Raw genomic sequence first — 18,931 nt, 5'->3', positions numbered from 1 at the left:
CGCCCGCAAACAACCTGCATACTGGTAGAATGGTGAAATAGACAGATTGAGAAATGAATGCAACAAAGCAAGGTGAACCTGTGAAAGAAGACGGAGATCGCCGGAGTACGCTAACCTGCACGAGCAATTTAAAAGGAAACGATGGGAACTCAAGAAATCAATCAAAAGTAGCGAATTTTCCTGCTTCACAGAGCTCTACGACAACGCTGACGAGAGTCTATGGGGCAATGCTCATAAAGTGGTAATGACAAAAATCAAAGGCGGTAATGAGACTGCACCACCCTGTCCCACACTGATAAGAAACGTCGTCGAAACACTTTTCGGCCGTACGACCGGTACTAGGAAATATGTCTGCAGGTGCACCACTGGTCACTGATGAGGAAGTAATACAAGTAGCAGAGAGTTTTGGAAGTACAAAACACCGGGTCTAGTTGAAATCCCTAATAAAGCCTTATAACTTGCTATCAAACACGAAGCGAGAGCCTTTTCAAAACTTTTCACCCGGTGTCTGCAAGAAGATGTGTCCATAACCGAAATAATAATAAAAATTGGGAAAGAAAACAGCGGAACAGAGGAAACAAAAATATTATAAGTGCTGAAAAGTGTTTTACGAGTGCATACATACAATATATAAATATATATTATATACATACGTTTTTTTTTGTTGGCTTACACATGTATAATTAACAGTGTAGCGACAAAAAGAAGCAGTTAGTTATAAAAAAACAAAACGGGCAAAAAACATGATCAAATGAAAATACATATTAATGCATAAAACGGGCGCGGAGTTAAAACCAACTAAAAGCACTAGGAACCCTCCCAAACAGTCCAAGAAAGGATTTGAAAGCACCCACAGGACGCCTACATACACAAACTGTAGTCCCCAAAACACCTTGACGGATTTAATTTTAATATTAATGTCAAACTCGTTTTAATATTGAAAGCATATAAAAAAAACGGTTGCCAAACTGTTAAGCTTTTGCATAGCTTCTATCGCGGGGACTGAATCAAGAAATTTCGTAACGGAAATATACCTAACACGATCACAAAGTATTTGCAAAATGTTTGCATACCTTGAGGCGTATTTTCGCATTTCTCAAGCCTAATAAATCATTTAAAGAGACAGAGCAGGGTAATTCCAAAATAATAATAATTAAGATACAATTTTTTTAATGGCAATAAAACTATGGAGTTTAATAAAAATTTAATTAATTAAAAATAAATAATTTAATATTCGAAATCATAATATTAGTAACATTATTATTATTTTGGTAAATAGCTACACCACCTTTTGGAACAGTGTCTCGTTTGAATTGAACAATACAATTAAAATTAAGTATTTCAATCGGATTATGAATGGTAATAAATTTCCACCTGACAACTTTTCTTTCGGAAAAATTTAATTTGAAAATGATGAACGGTATTTAGCGAAAATCAAGTCTCAAACGTATGTTTCTTATTTCAGTTTCCATAAACCCAGAGTTTCAATGATAAAAATTCCTGAATAACCTATATGTATTGTAAGATAATAACAATACTTTAAACAATATTAATTTCTCATTTATTCAATAAAAGAAAAAAATGTATTTCCTAACGGTCACCAAGCTCATATAGTTTAACTTGAATTAATATCACAGAAGAAAAAAATACTGCATAAAAAATTAATAAATAAATTATTATAATTGCATCAGTTGATGAAAAATGCTATGCTAGTAGTAGCTTCACCGCGCTATCTTTTTGGCAATACCCCTTATACTATTTGATCAAGTTCTAAGAAGGAAATAAAATAAATCGAAAAAACACATACACCTACATATATACAAATAGCAAATAAAAAGAAAGAGAAAGGAAAAAAGAAACTATTCTTAAACAAGTAAGGAAGGATTAAGTTCGTATGTAACCGAACATTTTATACTCTCGCAAAGTCAAATGGTATACTCGTTTGAGATTTCTTTGTGGATTGACTGATATTTTCGGTAGAAGATCAACTATAGGCACTGGGGTCCACATATTTAGTACTTAGGGACTTGAACAGTTTTGGTTCGATTTAGACAATATCATTGTTGCTTGATATGCATAGAGGAAATTTAAAGAATCAGATGGAATTGAAAATGGTGTTATATGGGAAATAGGCGTGGTTGTTGCCCGTTCGCCCATTTTCGCACTTTACAACATAGAAATATAAAAAGAACGTTATGCACCGAATTTGGTTGAAATCGGTTAAGCAGATCCCAAGATATGGGTTTTCACCTAAAAGTGGGCGGTGCCACGCCCACTGTCCAATTTTGAACGCGGTTCCTATAAAGTCATCTCATACCATCCCAGAGATAAAATTTAATGTCTCTGGCGTGTTTAGTGCTTGATTTATCGCGCTTTTAGTAGTTTTTAACAGTACCGTTATATGGAGAGTGGGCGGAGTTGCCACCCGATTTCAAATATTTTCACACTGTGGGTAGAGGTTCTAAAAACATTTACTTCCAGTTAAATCTGTTTTATATAGCATTAGCGGTTTAGGAGATATGCACATTAAACCTATTAGGGGCGGCACCACGCCCACTTTAAAAACAATTTTAACTGCAGATGCCCCTCCTTAATGTGATCCAGTGTACCAAATAACAGTCTTATATCTTATTACGGAGCTTAGTTATGGCAATTTATTTGTTTTTGATTAATGGCAGTTTGTGGGCGTGGCAGTGGTCCGATTTCGCCCATCTGCTATGTCAACCGTCTCACGGTACCAAGAAACATGTCTACCAAGTTTCATAAAGATATCTCAATTTTCACTCAAGTTAGAGCTTGCACGGACAGACGGACGGACGGACGAACAGACGGACAGATGGACGGACGGACAGACAGTCACCCGGATTTCTACTCGTTTCTTCATCCTGATCATTTATATATACATAACCCTATATCTAACTCGATTAGTTTTAGGTGATACAAACAACCGTTAGGTGAACAAAACTATTATACTCTGTAGCAACAGGTTGAGAGAGTATAAAAAAGACCTTACCCATATGGCCAATCTCTTCATATTATATCTATACATATTTTCATATTTCGCTTATACCATATACTCATCATTTTGAGCGCATGCAAATACACATGTATATTCTTACTATATTGTAATTTACCTAAAAAAAAAAGAAGATGAAGAGCGAGAAAAAGGTAAAGAAAATCTAACATATAAACATATATATACTGATCATATCGAGAGCATCAATATACGTGCATTACCAATATATTTTACTCTCATACATACTTAGATGTTTTCTTGATATACCGATAGTGCACAATTACGAATCAAAGTACATATAAGTATAAATGTAAGCGTCGCACGTTATTTTTCAGTCAAGAGAGAGCGCGTAAACGGAATCGGAAAACAAATTAATGGTATATTTTGTTTCCAATACCGTTTACCCGCTGTCTCTTGACTGAGAACTAACGTGCGACGCTTACATTTACACTTACAAGTATATACAATTACATACGGGACATAACATTATACCTAGTAGGGTAGTACCACTAAAAGTTAATTAATTTCTAAAAACGCATTCGGAAAAAAATTAAACGGTTCGGTATATAAATCACGAGTTATTAAAATATATTTATACAAGTTAATGAGATATTATCCTTTATTGCTTCACACAATTCCAAACTTTGTATAATTAATGAGATATTATCCTTTATTGTTTTACACATTTCCACTTCCTGCATTTTTCAATCCAAATGTAGATGACAAAACTCGTCTTTTCCACCATTTACCAAGAACGACGTTTTTCGCGGTCCTGCTCTGCTAAGTAAATTTGGTGGTACCCCGACTTCATATCTAGGGTTGTGAAAAACTTTACCTTTCCTAGATTCCCTTATTTATTTTTAATGATTGTTACCGCTTGGTAATGCGTGCAGCTACCGTCAAAAGGTTTGAATAATTTTTACACATCAACAGCTGATTGCCTCCATGCGTAGTATTCATCTGACCCGCCATTAAATTTTGGGACTGATTTTTCTATGTCCAGTGGAATATTACAATTGATCTGTGGGTCCACAGAAATTCTTTTATAGGGATCAACTTTTGGTACTTCGATACTCAAATTATTTACCCGCTCATTCGTAGCGTTAAGCTGAGTTTAAAATCTTTTTTCTTACTGCGCTAATGCTTCGCTAACAACGGTCACTACTAATGGTTGAACTTGGTTTACGTCAATGGTGAAATTCGTTTAGTTTGGGACTTGGCTAATGCCGGTTTCTAGGTTCAGTACTTGGCTATCGTCGTTTTCTATGTCGCACTCAATATCACTGTCGCATACGGTTTTTATATTCCGTAACGCGTCTATCCAACTCATGTGCTCGTGTTTATAAAACAAATTCTTAGCAGCGGCTTGAATTTGTTTAAGAATGGATTTGTTTTTTATGAAATAATTATTTGAGCTGACACAAAACATATATATTTTGTTAATAAGATAACTCGATATTTCACAATCATATCTGTTGCTGTTAGTAGTTAATAAATAATTGATGCAAGAAATTCAGAGACAATCTTAAACGAACTTACATGGTGTGGAAAATAGAGTTACTCTAACTAGGGTGAGAATCCTTGTATGTTGGACGCCAGTTAATGAGATATTATCCTTTTTTGCTTCACACAATTCCAAACATTGTGTAGTTGATGAAATAGTATCGTTTATTGCTTAACAAAATTTAACACGTTGTGTAGTTAAGAAAATATTATCTTTTATTGCTTTACACAATTTCAAATGTTGTGTAGTTAATGAATTATTATTCTTTATTGCTTTACACAATTCTAAGCGTTGTGTAAGTTAATGACTTTATTGAGAGTCAAATTACAAACTGATTATATTTCCAAATTTAATATAAAGCTAAACCTAAAAGTTGGACCCATACTCAGCGTCAGCGGAATGTGTTTGGAGCAAATGGGTAAGATAAGTGCAGTGCATTTCTTATGTGTTAACTTACATATAAATAAATAAATAACAATAAGAAAAAAAAGGATTGTGCGGTTTTATGAAACCACGGTAAAGGTGAAACTTTTTTTTACATTACAGACATTTAACTAAAAATCGCTTCATCATTCTTAATTTTATGCATCGAAAATGGGAATGATAATGGTGGCTATATGATTTACGCCTCCCCACTTACCAGAGAGGCAGTACATTGCTCAAAGCCTTCGGCCTGCTAGACGTTGTACTGTTGAACACAGGGACACAAAATACTTTTGAGAAGAATGGACATGGCCCTATTATTGATATATCTTTTGCCAGCAGATCATTATTTCGATCAACAGACTGGCGGGTGTACGATACATATACCCAGAGTGATCACCTAGCCATAATGATAAATATCAACAAGGACATGGAACGGCCAAGAAAAAACCTCTGCTAACAAAATGTGCAGGCCAAAGGGTGGAAGATCGAAACACTGGACGAGGATCTTTTTCAATTTAGGCTTGACGAAAACTTCAATGAAACTAATGACGTAGACCAGCAGGCCAAACTTTTGGTTCATCACATTACTAAAGCTTGCGATGCCGCCATGATCAAAAAGAAACACACTGCTCGGAGAAAGCCGGCATATTGGTGGAACAGTGAAATCGAAATAATGAGAAGCGATTGCCACAAAGCACGGCGTCTATGTCAGCGGAGCAAAGGAAGAGGGGAATATACGGTACTCCGTGACATTTTCAAGAATAAACGAAGAAAGCTCAAAAAGGCGATAAAACAAAGCAAAAATGCCTGCTTTAAAGCTCTATTTGACAAAGTAGACGAGAACCGCTCAAGCGAAGCATATAAAATCGTAATGTGAAAGATTGGAGGGGGCAAAGGAAAAGCATTTACCTATCCCTCATTACTCCATAAGGTAGTTAAAACGCTGTTTCCTAAGCAAAACCAAGAATGTGAAGTTCTACGTCTTGAAGAGCCAGAAGCAACAGATGCGCAAGAGGTCAATGATATGGAAGTGCTACAAGATGTGGAGCGGTTCGGAAATTCTAAAGCGCCAGGACTGGATGGTATTCCGAACAGGGCTCTGAAACTCGCAGTAAAACTCAACACAAAGCCATTCAGGGCGTTATATACACGATGCTTGCGAGAAGGTGTCTTACTAAAGATATGGAAAATTCAACGGCTCGTACTACTGCAGAAGACGAACAAACCGGTAGGGGAACCGGCCAATGGCCAAACCTGGAGCGACTAATCTACCTTCTAGCAGAAAGAGCTATTGAAGGAGATACGTGGATGTACGGCAAAAAGCAATACTGCGCTGTCATTACTTTCGATGTAAAAACGCGTTTAGTTCGACCAGCTGGCTCCATATACTGCAAGCTCTAGAGACCAAGAGAACACCATCTTATTTGTTAAAAATCATAAAGAGCTACTTATCTGACAAGCTGCTGCTCTATGAAACAGAAGATGGACCAAAAAAGTATAAAGTCACGGATAGAGTGCCACAAGGCCCCGTATTGGGTTCAATCCTGTGTATCGTACTGTATGATGGTATACTGCGTCTCCCTTTGCCTAAAGAAGTAAAGATAATCGGATATGCCGACGACATTGCAGTGACAGTAGTAGCTAAAGAACTACACCAAATCGAAAATATATTTAGTGACACAGTACAACAGATAAAGCACAAAACTTCAACTTGCTGATTAAAAAACTGAGGCAGTGCTTATTACAAGCAGGAAAAAACTGGAGACGATTTCTTTTAGCATAGATGAGCATAAAATCACGACACAAATATCGTTGAAGTATCAGGGTGTAATGATAGACGCTAGACTATTTAGTCCATATATAGTCTTATAAAGTCCATATCGAGAAAGTCTGCGAAAAAGCCGCCCGTGTGAATACGGCTTTAAACAGAATAATGGCCAACATTGGAGGACCAAAACAGAGCAGCAGAGCGCTCCTGGCTAAAGCTAGCGAGTCAATCATAATATATGTCGTACCTGTATGGGGACAGCATTAATGCAAAAAACATATACCAGAGTGGTAGAAACGGTATGACGGCTGAGTGTCAACAGAACCGTCAGTGCATTTCGTATGGTATCACATGAAGTACGGACATGACAAGGGAGTCGTTTGCTCCTTTTGTGGTAGCTGTAGTAAAAATGCAAAGCATATCTTTTTTCACTGCCCATTATGGAAAAGACGACAGCTCTGATACTCCAAGAGCTGAGAACAGCCGAACGACAGAGAAGCAGTGAAGCTTGAGCCGCGAACAGCAAATAAATTACGTGAACCGAGAGGCTAAACTGACCCTGCGATAAAATGCCTAATAGCGGTACCGCAGGGTCTTTCACCAAAGCTGCAGGTGACGGAGTTCAGGGTTTAATATGTACAAAAAAAAAACAAAAACACCACAACTCTGCACTACCCAACTATCAAAACGAACTGCCCAAGAGCTGTGAAGTGGCTTAACGTACACAAACAAAAATATCTATATATAACAAGTGAATAAATGTGATAAGCAGTGGATCAACAGACATACATATAATATATATACATAGAAAAAAAAAATTGTCAATAAAGTTAATTTCAACGAAAAAAAGAAGAAAGTGAGTAAAGTGTGGAGTGACGCAAACATATATACAATACATAAAAGGAGCAGTGTTTTACAACTATCATAACAAGTAAGGAAGGGTTAAGTTGGAATGTAACCGAACTTTTTATACTCTCGCAAAGTCAAATGGTGCACTCGTTTGAGATTTCTTTATATATTTTAATAATTAGAAGTAGGCTGTTGTTTACATTCACAGTTAGGCTAATTAGAGCAATTTGTATACTATATTTATTCATTAGAAATCGTTCTTGTGTTTTGTTGTATACGCATATAACTGATTTTATATAAAATGCATTACAACTTTTTGAGGACGTTTTTTGACAATGAAAAAAATTTGACACAAAAACATCCTATTGTCAAGAGTTTCATTTATTTATTTTATTATATGAATTTTAATTATATACAATATTTTACACATTGACTGCTATTTTCGGTAAAAATTCAACTATAGGCACTGGGGTCCACATATTCAGTACCTAGGGGCTTGATGAGTTTTAGCTCGATTTGTTGTCACCTGATTTCACCCATCTTCACACTGTCAATAGAGGTGCTAAAAACATTTGTTTTCAGTGAATTATGTTAATATAAAGTCTTAGCGGCTTAGGAGATATGTACATTAAAGCTATTAAGGGCGGGACCACGAACACTTTTTATTAACGTTGTTAAAAAAATATGCGAGAATTTTTTGCAATTTACTGAGATATTTAATATTTATTATTTAAAGAAATTATTTGAAGAAATTATTTAAAGAAATTAAAAAATTTACTCTGTACTCTACCCTCTGAAAGTTGTCATGCGAATGCAAGATCGGCTCCCGTTTATCCCATTGCCTACTGTCCTAATTTTTCTAATTGCTCCCGTTTCGCTTATTGGACCAATCAGAACGCGCCACGTCAGTTCATACGTAAGCAAGTAGGACTTACGAGGATTACGTCAATCATGCTGCCATATCGTTCGTAACACTCCCCCCCGGTATATCCTGCTGATCTGGATGTACCGAATTAATCACATCTAGGACTGCTATTTTGGCGGCAGGTCTCTCAAAGATGCCACAGGTTGTCTTCAGGGTAGCGCTTCTGACTTTCCCATCATCACTCTTTCATACTTGGATCACTTTGCCTTTAGGCCAGCAGTTTCGTGGGTTACTAGGGTCCACTATGTACGCGATATCACCGACTTCGATGGGCTTTACATCTGTAAACCATTTGCTTCGCATGGTTATTGTGGGGAGGTACTCTAATATCCAACGTCTCCAGAATGCGTTTGCTAGTTGCTGTGATGTTTGCCAATTACGACGCAATAAAACGTTCTCAGCAACTGGTTCCGCGATTGGCTTAACACCACTAGAGCTACCTAACAAGAAGTGGTTAGGAGTGAGTGCCTCTTCCTCTTCGTGGTCGATGGGGATATAAGTTAAAGGCCGTGAGTTAACCGTCATTTCCACTTCCATTAAAACTGCTCGAAGGAGTTCGTCACTGGGACGGCTAGTTGTCAAGATTTGTTTAAGCACTTGCTTTACTGACCGAACTAACCGCTCCCACGCTCCACCCATATGTGGCGAAGCGGGTGGTATAAAACGCCAGTTGGTAGCAGCAGAAGTAAAGGTTCTTGTTATATAATTTTTATCTAACAGTTCAAATGCTAACCTCAACTCCTTTTCAGCACCTTTGAAGTTGGTGCCGTTATCACTCCATATTTCTAACGGACTGCCTCGGCGGGCCATAAAATTACGTATAGCTAGAATGCAGGAGTCTGTTGAAAGCGAGTAGGCGACTTCAAGATGCACCGCTCTGGTTGTTAAGCAGGTAAACAATACTCCGTATCTCTTCTCGGTACTTCTCTTAACCGCGACCAGGAGTGGCCCAAAGTAGTCAACACCTACGTAGGAAAACGGTCGAATAAATGATGAAGTACGGGATGGGGGCAGAGAGGCCATCATAGGTGGTCGAGGTTTGGATGTTCTGTTTTTACAATACTGACAACTGCGTCGAATCTTATTAGTCACTGTGCGTAGTTTTATAATCCAATAGGATTGCCTTATTTCGTTGACCACTGTTTCCAAATTTCCATGATGATACTTTACATGGAAGTGGTTTATGATTAGAAACGTAACATGGTGATTCGAGGGTAATAATACTTGATCTGGTCGCCCTGTTATCTTAACTCGACCATTTATTCTCAAAACGCCGTAGTCATCCAGATAAGGTGATAGCTTGAAAATATTGCTGGATTTGTCAACTGGCTTTCCAGATTCTAAAGAGACTATTGAGTCTCCGAAGTTGTCGTGTTGGGCCCTTCTCCACAGATTACGTTCCGCTCTACGAAAATCTTCAGTTGTTGGTCCATCACCAACAACTTGATTATCTCGAATATTGCTTAGCCAGATCCGAGCACAGTATATTGTCCTAGCTGTTGCACGAAGTAGACGGTTCCAAGTGGAAAATCTTAATGGTTGCGGTACTACCTGAAGCTGTTCTGAGATGTGGTGATGAAAACAAGTAAACTGTGGGCGCAGTTCTTCAGTTGCAATACATTGCAATTCGTCAGACAAAAGCCACTTGTCAGGCGAAAGGTACAAGAATGAAGGTCCTCTAAACCATCGACTGTCGTTACAAAAGTCTGGATCACCATTCCACTTCGTAGCTTCATCAGCAACGTTTTCCTCAGTTGGAACCCAGTGCCATTCCTTGACGTCGGTCATCTCTAGAATTTCACTAACTCGGAAGGCCACGAACTGTTTGTAGCGGCGGTGATCGGATCATAGCCACGCTAATACCGTTCGTGAATCAGACCAATAAACGCATTTATCAACGTGCACAGAATGCGATTCGATAATATGTTTGGCAAGGCGGGCGCCTAGAAGTGCTGCTTTCAGTTCTAAACGCGGTATGGATACTAGCTTCAGTGGGGCTACCCTTGTTTTGCTTGCGATCATTGTACAGTTAACCGCATCGCCATACGAGTATCGGAGGTAACACACTGCTGCGTAGCTGCTTTCACTTGCATCAACAAATGTATGTAATACTATTTGTGGAACTCCGGCAAACAGAGTTCGCATATAGCATCTTGGAATTCTTAGGCTCTCCATTTTCGGAATTAGTTTTAGCCACCTTATCCACTTGGTAAATTGGTCATCTGGTATTGGAACATCCCAGTCACATCCAGCTCTCCATATCTCTTGTAGAATAACCTTAGCGTATATCACGTAAAAACTGATGAGTCCAAGAGGATCGTAAATAGTCATAACCAAACTCAACACCTCGCGCTTAGTAGGCCGCCGTTGATGGAGAAATATGTCCGAATCTCTATACTTAGCGGACACGCGAAATGCGAAATGGTCAGTGGACGTCATCCACCACATACCTAAAACCTTCTCAGTAGGCAGCTCACGTTCAAGATCAAGAGATAGCTCATCAAGCGGATCCTCATTCAGGGCAACCAATACTCGATTCGAGTTGGACAAAAAATGTCTTAAATGAAAGCCTCCAAGTGCATGAACATGACGCACGTCTTGAGCTAATTTAATTGCCTCCTCTTCGGTATCCACACTTACCAACATATCGTCTACGTAATGATTTTCGATTATGCACTTTGAAGCACAAGGAAATTCCTCTTCAAAATCCTTTGCATTCTTATTTTTTACGTACTGAGCGCAGCTTGGTGAACATGTCGCCCCAAACGTCATCACTGTCATTGCGAATGTAGTAGGCTCATTGGCGTTTGGTTCATACCAAAGAAAGCGTAGGAAGTTTTGGTCTTCTTGTCGTACCCGAACTTGGTGAAACATTTCAGCTATATCGGCTGTTACAGCAATTCGCTTTTGTCGAAACTTAAAGAGCACTGAGTGTAGAGGCGTTGTAAGGTCTGGACCTTTCAGCAGCATGCTGTTTAGGGACACTCCATTTACCTTGGCTGCTGCGTCCCAGACTAATCTAACCTTTCCTGGTTTGTTGGGATTGCTTACTGCAAAAATTGGCAAATACCAATATTTTTTGATGGCAGAATCAGAGGGTCTCAAACGTCTTATATACCCCTTTTGCCTATAATCTAGGATCTTTTTGTGAAGAGTTTCAGCCAGGACGTGGTCTCGTTGCATCTTTTTCCTTAGACAGTTCGCCCGAAATAAGGCCATTGACAGGCTATCGGGAATCTCAATGTCCGGATGCTTCCACAATAAACTGGTCACAAAACGACTTCCAATGCGGACGGTGTACCTTTGTAGTTGCTCCAAAGCGACCTCATCCTCCTTAGACATTAAGGCAACAGGTTTGGTTGACACACCTAAGTTGTCGAGGCAAATGTACGCTTTGGTAATTTCAAGCAGTTCAGCTTGGACAGAGCAATCACAGGTGTGGTAAACGTAGTGTATGGGATCGGTACCGGCTTTAGGCATCAACCCTTTCAAGGTCCATCCCAATTTAGACCTTTCTGCTATTGGGTCATTTTCTCCTCCATATAGGGATTTTATTGGAGATCCAAGTGCCGCGTTATTTAAGCCTATAAGCAGTTGTGGAGTGACGTTTGAATAGGACTGCAATGGCAGCCCTTTCAAATGTTTGAAACGTAGTCGTAGTTTGTCGGCATCAAGCGATTGCGTAGGCAACCGAAGTTTCTTGACGGAGCGAACACCCTTAAGAGCAAATTGTCTATGCCCGCTGATAGCCGATATGGTTAGGTCGGCTACAACAGACTCATTCTCATACCGATGTGTATCACCAGTCCAACGTAGGCAGAGTGGTTGCGGTGTTCCTCTTACATTAAGCTGTTTTAAGAGCTCTTCGTCAATGAGCGTAAGAGACGAACCATCATCTATGAAAGCGTATGTTGATACACTACCATGACCAGAGTGTAAAACTACTGGTAGTATTCGAAACATTGTGCTTGCTCCGGTTGCAATATGCGTATTGATGTTGGCGGAATGCTCTCTAGATACCATATTGACATTGTTTGACGTTTTCTCAGCTTCAATTTGGGCGCATTCAGATTTGTGTAAAAGTGGATGATGACTGCGTGTGCATCCGTTAACGCTGCAAGGTTTAGCCAAATTACATCTATTCATCGAATGCCTTTTCAAACATCGACAACATAGCTTTAGTTTACGAACAACTTGCCACCTTTCACTTCGTGGCAAAACCTTGAAAGAGGTACAATTAGAGACTTCGCTACAACTTTCATCGCAAACGATACATCTTACCGGACCAAAATGATGATTAATCGCCCCTCGTTTGCGCTCTCGTATTGGTTCCTTTGGAACGAGAATGCAGTTGGCTCCTTGAGCCAACTGAAAAAGCCAATCAATGAAGTTTTGTAAATTACATACTGCCAAGCTCTGCTTATGCATTCCCCAATATGCTGGGAGAAGCCCAGGTAGTTTTGAAACCAACCGCTGTTCAAATTCGGGATTGTTCAAATGACTAGTCAGACCTGATACTGACATCGTTGCACAGATGTTTTGCACTTCTACTGCAAAGTCGACTATAGATTCCAGATGGCTCTCTGATGGAGACGGTAGTTCACAAATTTGGCGTTGCAGAACACTGATGATCAATTCTGGTCTACCAAATCTCATTTTAAGTGTGGCCATAATTTGATTGACGCATGATGAATGCAATAGCAAATTTTTAACAGCCTTTCGCGCTGGATCTTCCAATGCCTGTCGTAGTCTTAACAGATTCTCTTCGTCGGAGAATCCGCAAACCTCCGTAGTTTGCATATAAGCGGCATAAAACAACGGCCACTCGCTGGGTTTACCATCATATTTGGGTAATTCTTTAGCAAGGCTGTTACGAGAAGCAACTTGATCCCGAGTCAATCGGCGATAAGCTGAAGCACCAAAGGACAAGCTGTTAGCGTGTCCAGCTGTCGGAAAAGTTGTATGTGCTGGTTGTGGCAGAGCAGTCTCCGGATAGAGCGTCGAGTTCCGTCGCAACTGTTGTTCAAGTGACTGTATTCGGTCCAATAAGGATTGAAGGACCGGTGCCTGCATATCAGTTTCACCTTGCTGACCAATTGATATTCCGGTTGGAATATTGTTATGTAGTGAGGGCCCACTATTAGTAATACCATTTACAACAGGCGCTGTTCTAGTAAATGGTGCTACAAATTGTGGCGGTAGCTGCAGTATCTGGGATGGGAGAGGCACATGATCCCTTAACCCATTGGAGATCCTAGGCATTGTGTATTGCCTTTCGTCGAGGTCATCATCAAAGCCCACTGCATCTATGCGATCCAAAAAGCTGTGCTGTTCCCTTAATAAAGCCTCCCTCTGTCGTAGGATTTCGCTTTGCTCCTGTAGCAATTCGGCGCGACGACGAAGCCCTAGTGTACTAATGGAATTTCCAGAGTGAACAGGACTTATGAGTTGGCTTTCTTGAAGATGTACTGCTTGGGGTGATGCCGTATACACCCTATTGGCATTTGGAAGAGCTGCATTTGATACGCCTGCGTTCGAACTTTCAGCGTGTGTCACAGGAATTCGCTGATTAGCAGCTCGATCAGTAACACTATTATCTTCTGGATTGTCCACTATTGGAAAGCTGGTTGAAGTAGTGAAATTGCTGGCTGCAGCGAAATTAGACCCAAGAACGAAATTAGCAGGTGCACTAGATGAATCCAAATTATTCGCGCGCGACATTATAATTTTCGTTCATATGTAGTGCGCGATGAGGGTAGAGTAAATTTTTTAAGATGTTAAAAAAATATGCGAGAATTTTTTGCAATTTACTGAGATATTTAATATTTATTATTTAAAGAAATTATTTGAAGAAATTATTTAAAGAAATTAAAAAATTTACTCTGTACTCTACCCTCTGAAAGTTGTCATGCGAATGCAAGATCGGCTCCCGTTTATCCCATTGCCTACTGTCCTAATTTTTCTAATTGCTCCCGTTTCGCTTATTGGACCAATCAGAACGCGCCACGTCAGTTCATACGTAAGCAAGTAGGACTTACGAGGATTACGTCAATCATGCTGCCATATCGTTCGTAACAAACGTTTTAAAATGCAGATGCCGCTTCCTATCGTTATCCTGTATACCAACTAACAGTCTTGTATCTGATTGTGTAGCTTAGTTATGGCAATTTATTTGTTTTTGATAAATGGCGTTTTGCGGGCGTGGCAGTGGTCCGATTATTCCATCTGCATTACCTTACGGTACCAAGTCCGAGAATATTTTTGAAATTTCATCAGTGTACCCGAGAAACTTTTTATTTAATTCAACACATTTTTTAAATAAGATCAGATTTGAAATATTCTAAAATAACTCAGTTGCTTAAAGTTCCAAAGACGATTTCTGACGAAAAAGTCCATGTACACCTGCAGAAGCTACACGCTCAAAGCAAAGTGTCACCAAGCAAAAAAGGGTGAAAATACCTCATACACCAAATTTATTTCCGAGAGTCACAGCTTAAAGCGATACTGCACTCGATTTTCATCTTCGCCGATTCAGTACAATTAATGTATGGAAAAAACTTACATAAATAAGGTGAGCTTAAACCAGAATACGAAGGCGTTTTACAAGAATACCTCGATTTAGACCACGTGGAGGAAGTAAGCGCATGCGAACGGTAAATACTACTCATTTTACTTACTTCATTACGCAGTAGTAAAGCCAGATAAAAAACAAATAAAGTCAGAGTGGTCTTCAATGCCTCAAGATCAACTAGCTCAGGAAATTGCCTGAATGATATTTATTTACGGGACCCTCACTCCAACCAGATTTAATGCTCCGCATATTAAATTGGCCTATATTTGTCACGTATTCACATTGAGCAAATGTATCGACAAATAGTCGTACATAAAGACGACCAAGATTTTCAGTAAATTTTTTTTCCGAAAATCTTCAATAGTCCACTACGCGACTATAAATTAAAAACAATTACCTTTGGCGTCAACTGTGCTCCATATTTAGCCTTTCGAACACTCCACGAATTGGCAGACAAAAAAAGTCAGAATTTCCTCTGTCAACCCAGATGTTAAAAACACAAACGTATCTAGACGATATCGTGTCTGGAAGTCACAGTGCCCGCAAACCATACGAATCCTTATCACAGGTTATATCAGCCTTCAAAACATGGTTTCTATTAAATAAAATTACTGCAAGTCACCCATATATGTATAGTAGTAAAAAATACACCATAGGAAAATTTGTTGGACACCAAATTCTTTAGATTCGGAAAGGAAAGTGCAACAAAAACTCTGGGATCCAATCTAATGCGATATCTGACTAGTTTTCAGTCAGTATCAGCATTATCCACCGGCGGAACCGACTGGGACGAATAAGTGAAACCTCTTTGCTTAGAAAAATGGTCCCAATTCGCAAAGAATCTGGAAGACATTTCCCAAATCCATATCCCACGATGGATAATCTTTCTCCCCGAACCCAAAGTCGAATTACACGGCTTCTTTGATGCCTCTAAGAAGGCATATTGTGCCACTATCTATGTGCTCACGCTCACTTATTAGGAGCAAAAGCAAAGGTGGCTCCTTTAAAAATGCTAAGTCTATTTCGACCTGAGCTCTGTGGTGCGCTACTACTCGCAAAATTAGCTTCCATGATAAACATGAATAAATACAGATTGTATCTCTGGTTTGATGGCTAACATAATCTCTCGGTTCTTGGGCACAATTGCCCATGCGAAATATAATTGCCCCACAAAAATCAGAATACTGACATCCTTGAGCGATTTTCATCGTTCTCCCGAGCCCTCAGAGTAGTCGCCTATATGTTAAAGTTCATAGAGCGACTTAAAATTAAAGTTAAGGGAGTTCGCTCTAATAACATCAACTCAAATGCCCTACTTCAGCCGCCATATAACCCGAATAAAGCCCCAAATCAAAAAATGCATTTTCACCTGCAAGATCTGCACTATACATAATCAGAAGTTGCGTTCGCAGATTATGGCAGCACTTCCACCGGAATGCTGCAACTTCACTCTGCCTTTCACAATTACAGGCATCGATATTGAGGGCCTTTTCAGATAAAGGCGTTTATGCTAAGGTCGCCCACTATAATGAAAGGCTATGTGGCAATCTGAAAAATGAGCGATAACGGCAAAACCTACACTGGAAAAAAGTGTGTGGATTTTATTAAACAAGTATCAACTAAAATTGTTCAGACGTACGCTATTCAAGGCATTAATTGGCAGTTTATTCCCCAAAGTGTTCCTCATATGGGTGGTTTATAAGAATTAGCAGTGAAAAGCTTCAAATCCAACTTAAAAAAAGTAGCTGGAAACTATAAAGTTCAACTATAAAGAATTCACAACATTATTAATTCGCATTAAAGTCGTTCTCAAAGGCCACTTATAACACTCTCGCAAGATCCCTCTGATTGTACAGCCGTAACTCCAGAGTATTTTAAGGAAGGAGCATCCTTTCTGCGCATACCTGAGCCAGGCGTGGCGTGGTAAATCGAGGAAGAGTATATAAAGGACCTTCATAAAAAGTAGCGATGGAAAGCTCCAGAAAAGGCGCCAAAGCTTGGAGATTGTGTCATCACACACGATGATTGTCTACCCCCACAAAATGGCGGCTTGGCCTCATAGAAAAACTATATAACGGTTCCGACGGTCATATACGAGTAGTTGATCTCCGTAGTCGAATCGAAACGCTAACAAGACCGTTCGCGAAATTATGTTTTCTGCCAACCGCATATAATAACGAAACCGCAAATAACGACCAATCCGCCGATGCCGACCGGGGCGAAATGAGGCATTTACGCAGCGACGGCAGCCCAGGCCATCATATCGCCGCTCCACTGGCCTCAGCAGCGTGGTCGGCACGCTGCAGCGAATACAGCGACTGCTGGGCTAGTATTCGCCTGGGGGGCCGGGATGGTTAGATGAGTTATGCCTCCTCCTCAAGGCACGCCTCTGAGCGCCAACACACCACATCAACACAATCCACTAGAAGACAACACACATAAACAGACACCACCCATGCAGACATCAAACACCACGCAGACCACCCCCACACTTACATCACATCACACCACAACTCTACACTACCCAACTATCGAAACGAACTGCCCAAGAGCGAGACTCTCCCTTTCCTTTTTACACTTCAAACCGACCACAGCGTTCGTTGTAGCATCACTGTCAACACAGCGTTCGTCATAGCATCACCAGGTAGTTAATAAAATTAATAAATCTTAAAAAAAAACCAACTTTGCGGTATCACTTTTTTTCCGAAAATTAAGTGCGCGGTAAGTGGCGACCATAGGTGATTATTTATTCAAATGGGAAATGATGACAGTAGACGAGGTCTCCAACTAATATTTTCATTGAACTCTGTGTTTTAGGGTACGACATACATAATACTTAACAATTATTTAGATGATATACACATATTAAAGAGTTTCACTTTAAAAACTGAAAACAATATTTTATAATCGTTAACTCATTTTAATCCGTTTTTCAATTATTTTAAGTCTATATATTATCAATTCTATCTTCATCATGAATTTCACACTTTATAAATGTAACCAATATTTTATGGTAACTTAAACTAAAAAATAGCAGAATTGAACATTTTTACTGTTAAATGAGGAGAGTAATCTTAATTCTAATGTTAAGAAATGTACGCTTAACCAGCAGACAACCCAGCAGAGACTTCGAATACGCTACGATCTATCGTTGATTGCGTGCGCATTTTATTTCGTGCACTTACCGTTATGGACGTATCATTCACATTTCATACATAATAAAGTAAAGATTGTACTATTACCATAATATTTAATTTGTATACATATGTTTTATAAATAAAATATTTACTTTGTTTGGTCATTAAAGTCTGAAAAGATCAAGCGATCACACATATGCTTATATACAAGTATATATTATATAAATACATATATGTATATAATTCTGTGAGCATGTGAATAAATATGAAATGATGTTTGTATATCTCTCTACATGCACCTTATGTCTATAACTATGAGAATTTTTGGTAAAATACAATATTAATGTTTATTAAGTGTAAATAATAGTGAACAAGGTTACTAATGTGATTTCAAAAATTCAAGTTATGATTAACACAAAATATATTTGATCAAACAACTTATAACGACTTGACAGCTCGACGACTTGACAACTGATTGACGACCTCTTGTATCGACCGGTACTTTTTTGAATTGACCCTTTGGACTTTCAACAACTTGACTACGTCCCAGCTTAACGACTCATTTGACGACTTCTAACGATTCGTAAATATGTACACTAACTGCTTCATGTGAAATCTCCGTTGACACGGACAACCAATGGCCAAAGCTCACGTTTTTTGCTTTCATGTCAAAGAGTCAATGTGTCGAAGAACTGACGCGACGACAAAGCGACACAATATTGTGTTGTTGGTAGA

At 39.2% G+C, this 18,931-nt stretch overlaps 2 protein-coding genes across 13 annotated transcripts in view; both read right to left on the bottom strand.

Annotated features, from left to right (window-relative positions):
• Ndae1 (Na[+]-driven anion exchanger 1) overlaps positions 1 to 18,931 on the bottom strand; it is a 710,325-nt gene that overhangs the window by 368,882 nt on the left and 322,512 nt on the right. The gene's annotated exons all lie outside the window — the stretch shown is intronic.
• Positions 8,622 to 14,554, bottom strand: LOC118680997 (uncharacterized). Its single transcript, XM_036363226.2, has one exon. The coding sequence runs from the start codon at positions 14,207 to 14,209 to the stop codon at positions 10,334 to 10,336; it is 3,876 nt and encodes a 1,291-aa protein (XP_036219119.2). The 5' UTR covers positions 14,210 to 14,554; the 3' UTR covers positions 8,622 to 10,333.

The sequence above is a fragment of the Bactrocera oleae genome, chromosome 3 (assembly GCF_042242935.1).
Source record: "Bactrocera oleae isolate idBacOlea1 chromosome 3, idBacOlea1, whole genome shotgun sequence".
Classification (NCBI taxonomy): Eukaryota; Metazoa; Arthropoda; class Insecta; order Diptera; family Tephritidae; genus Bactrocera; species Bactrocera oleae.
The sequence above is the reverse complement of the archived record's forward strand: the minus strand, read 5'-3'. Positions and strand labels throughout refer to the sequence as shown.

Excerpts from the sequence above, each read along its gene's own strand:
- LOC118680997 (XM_036363226.2), bottom strand. The coding sequence starts at position 14,209 with ATGTCGCGCGCGAATAATTTGGATTCATCTAGTGCACCTGCTAATTTC.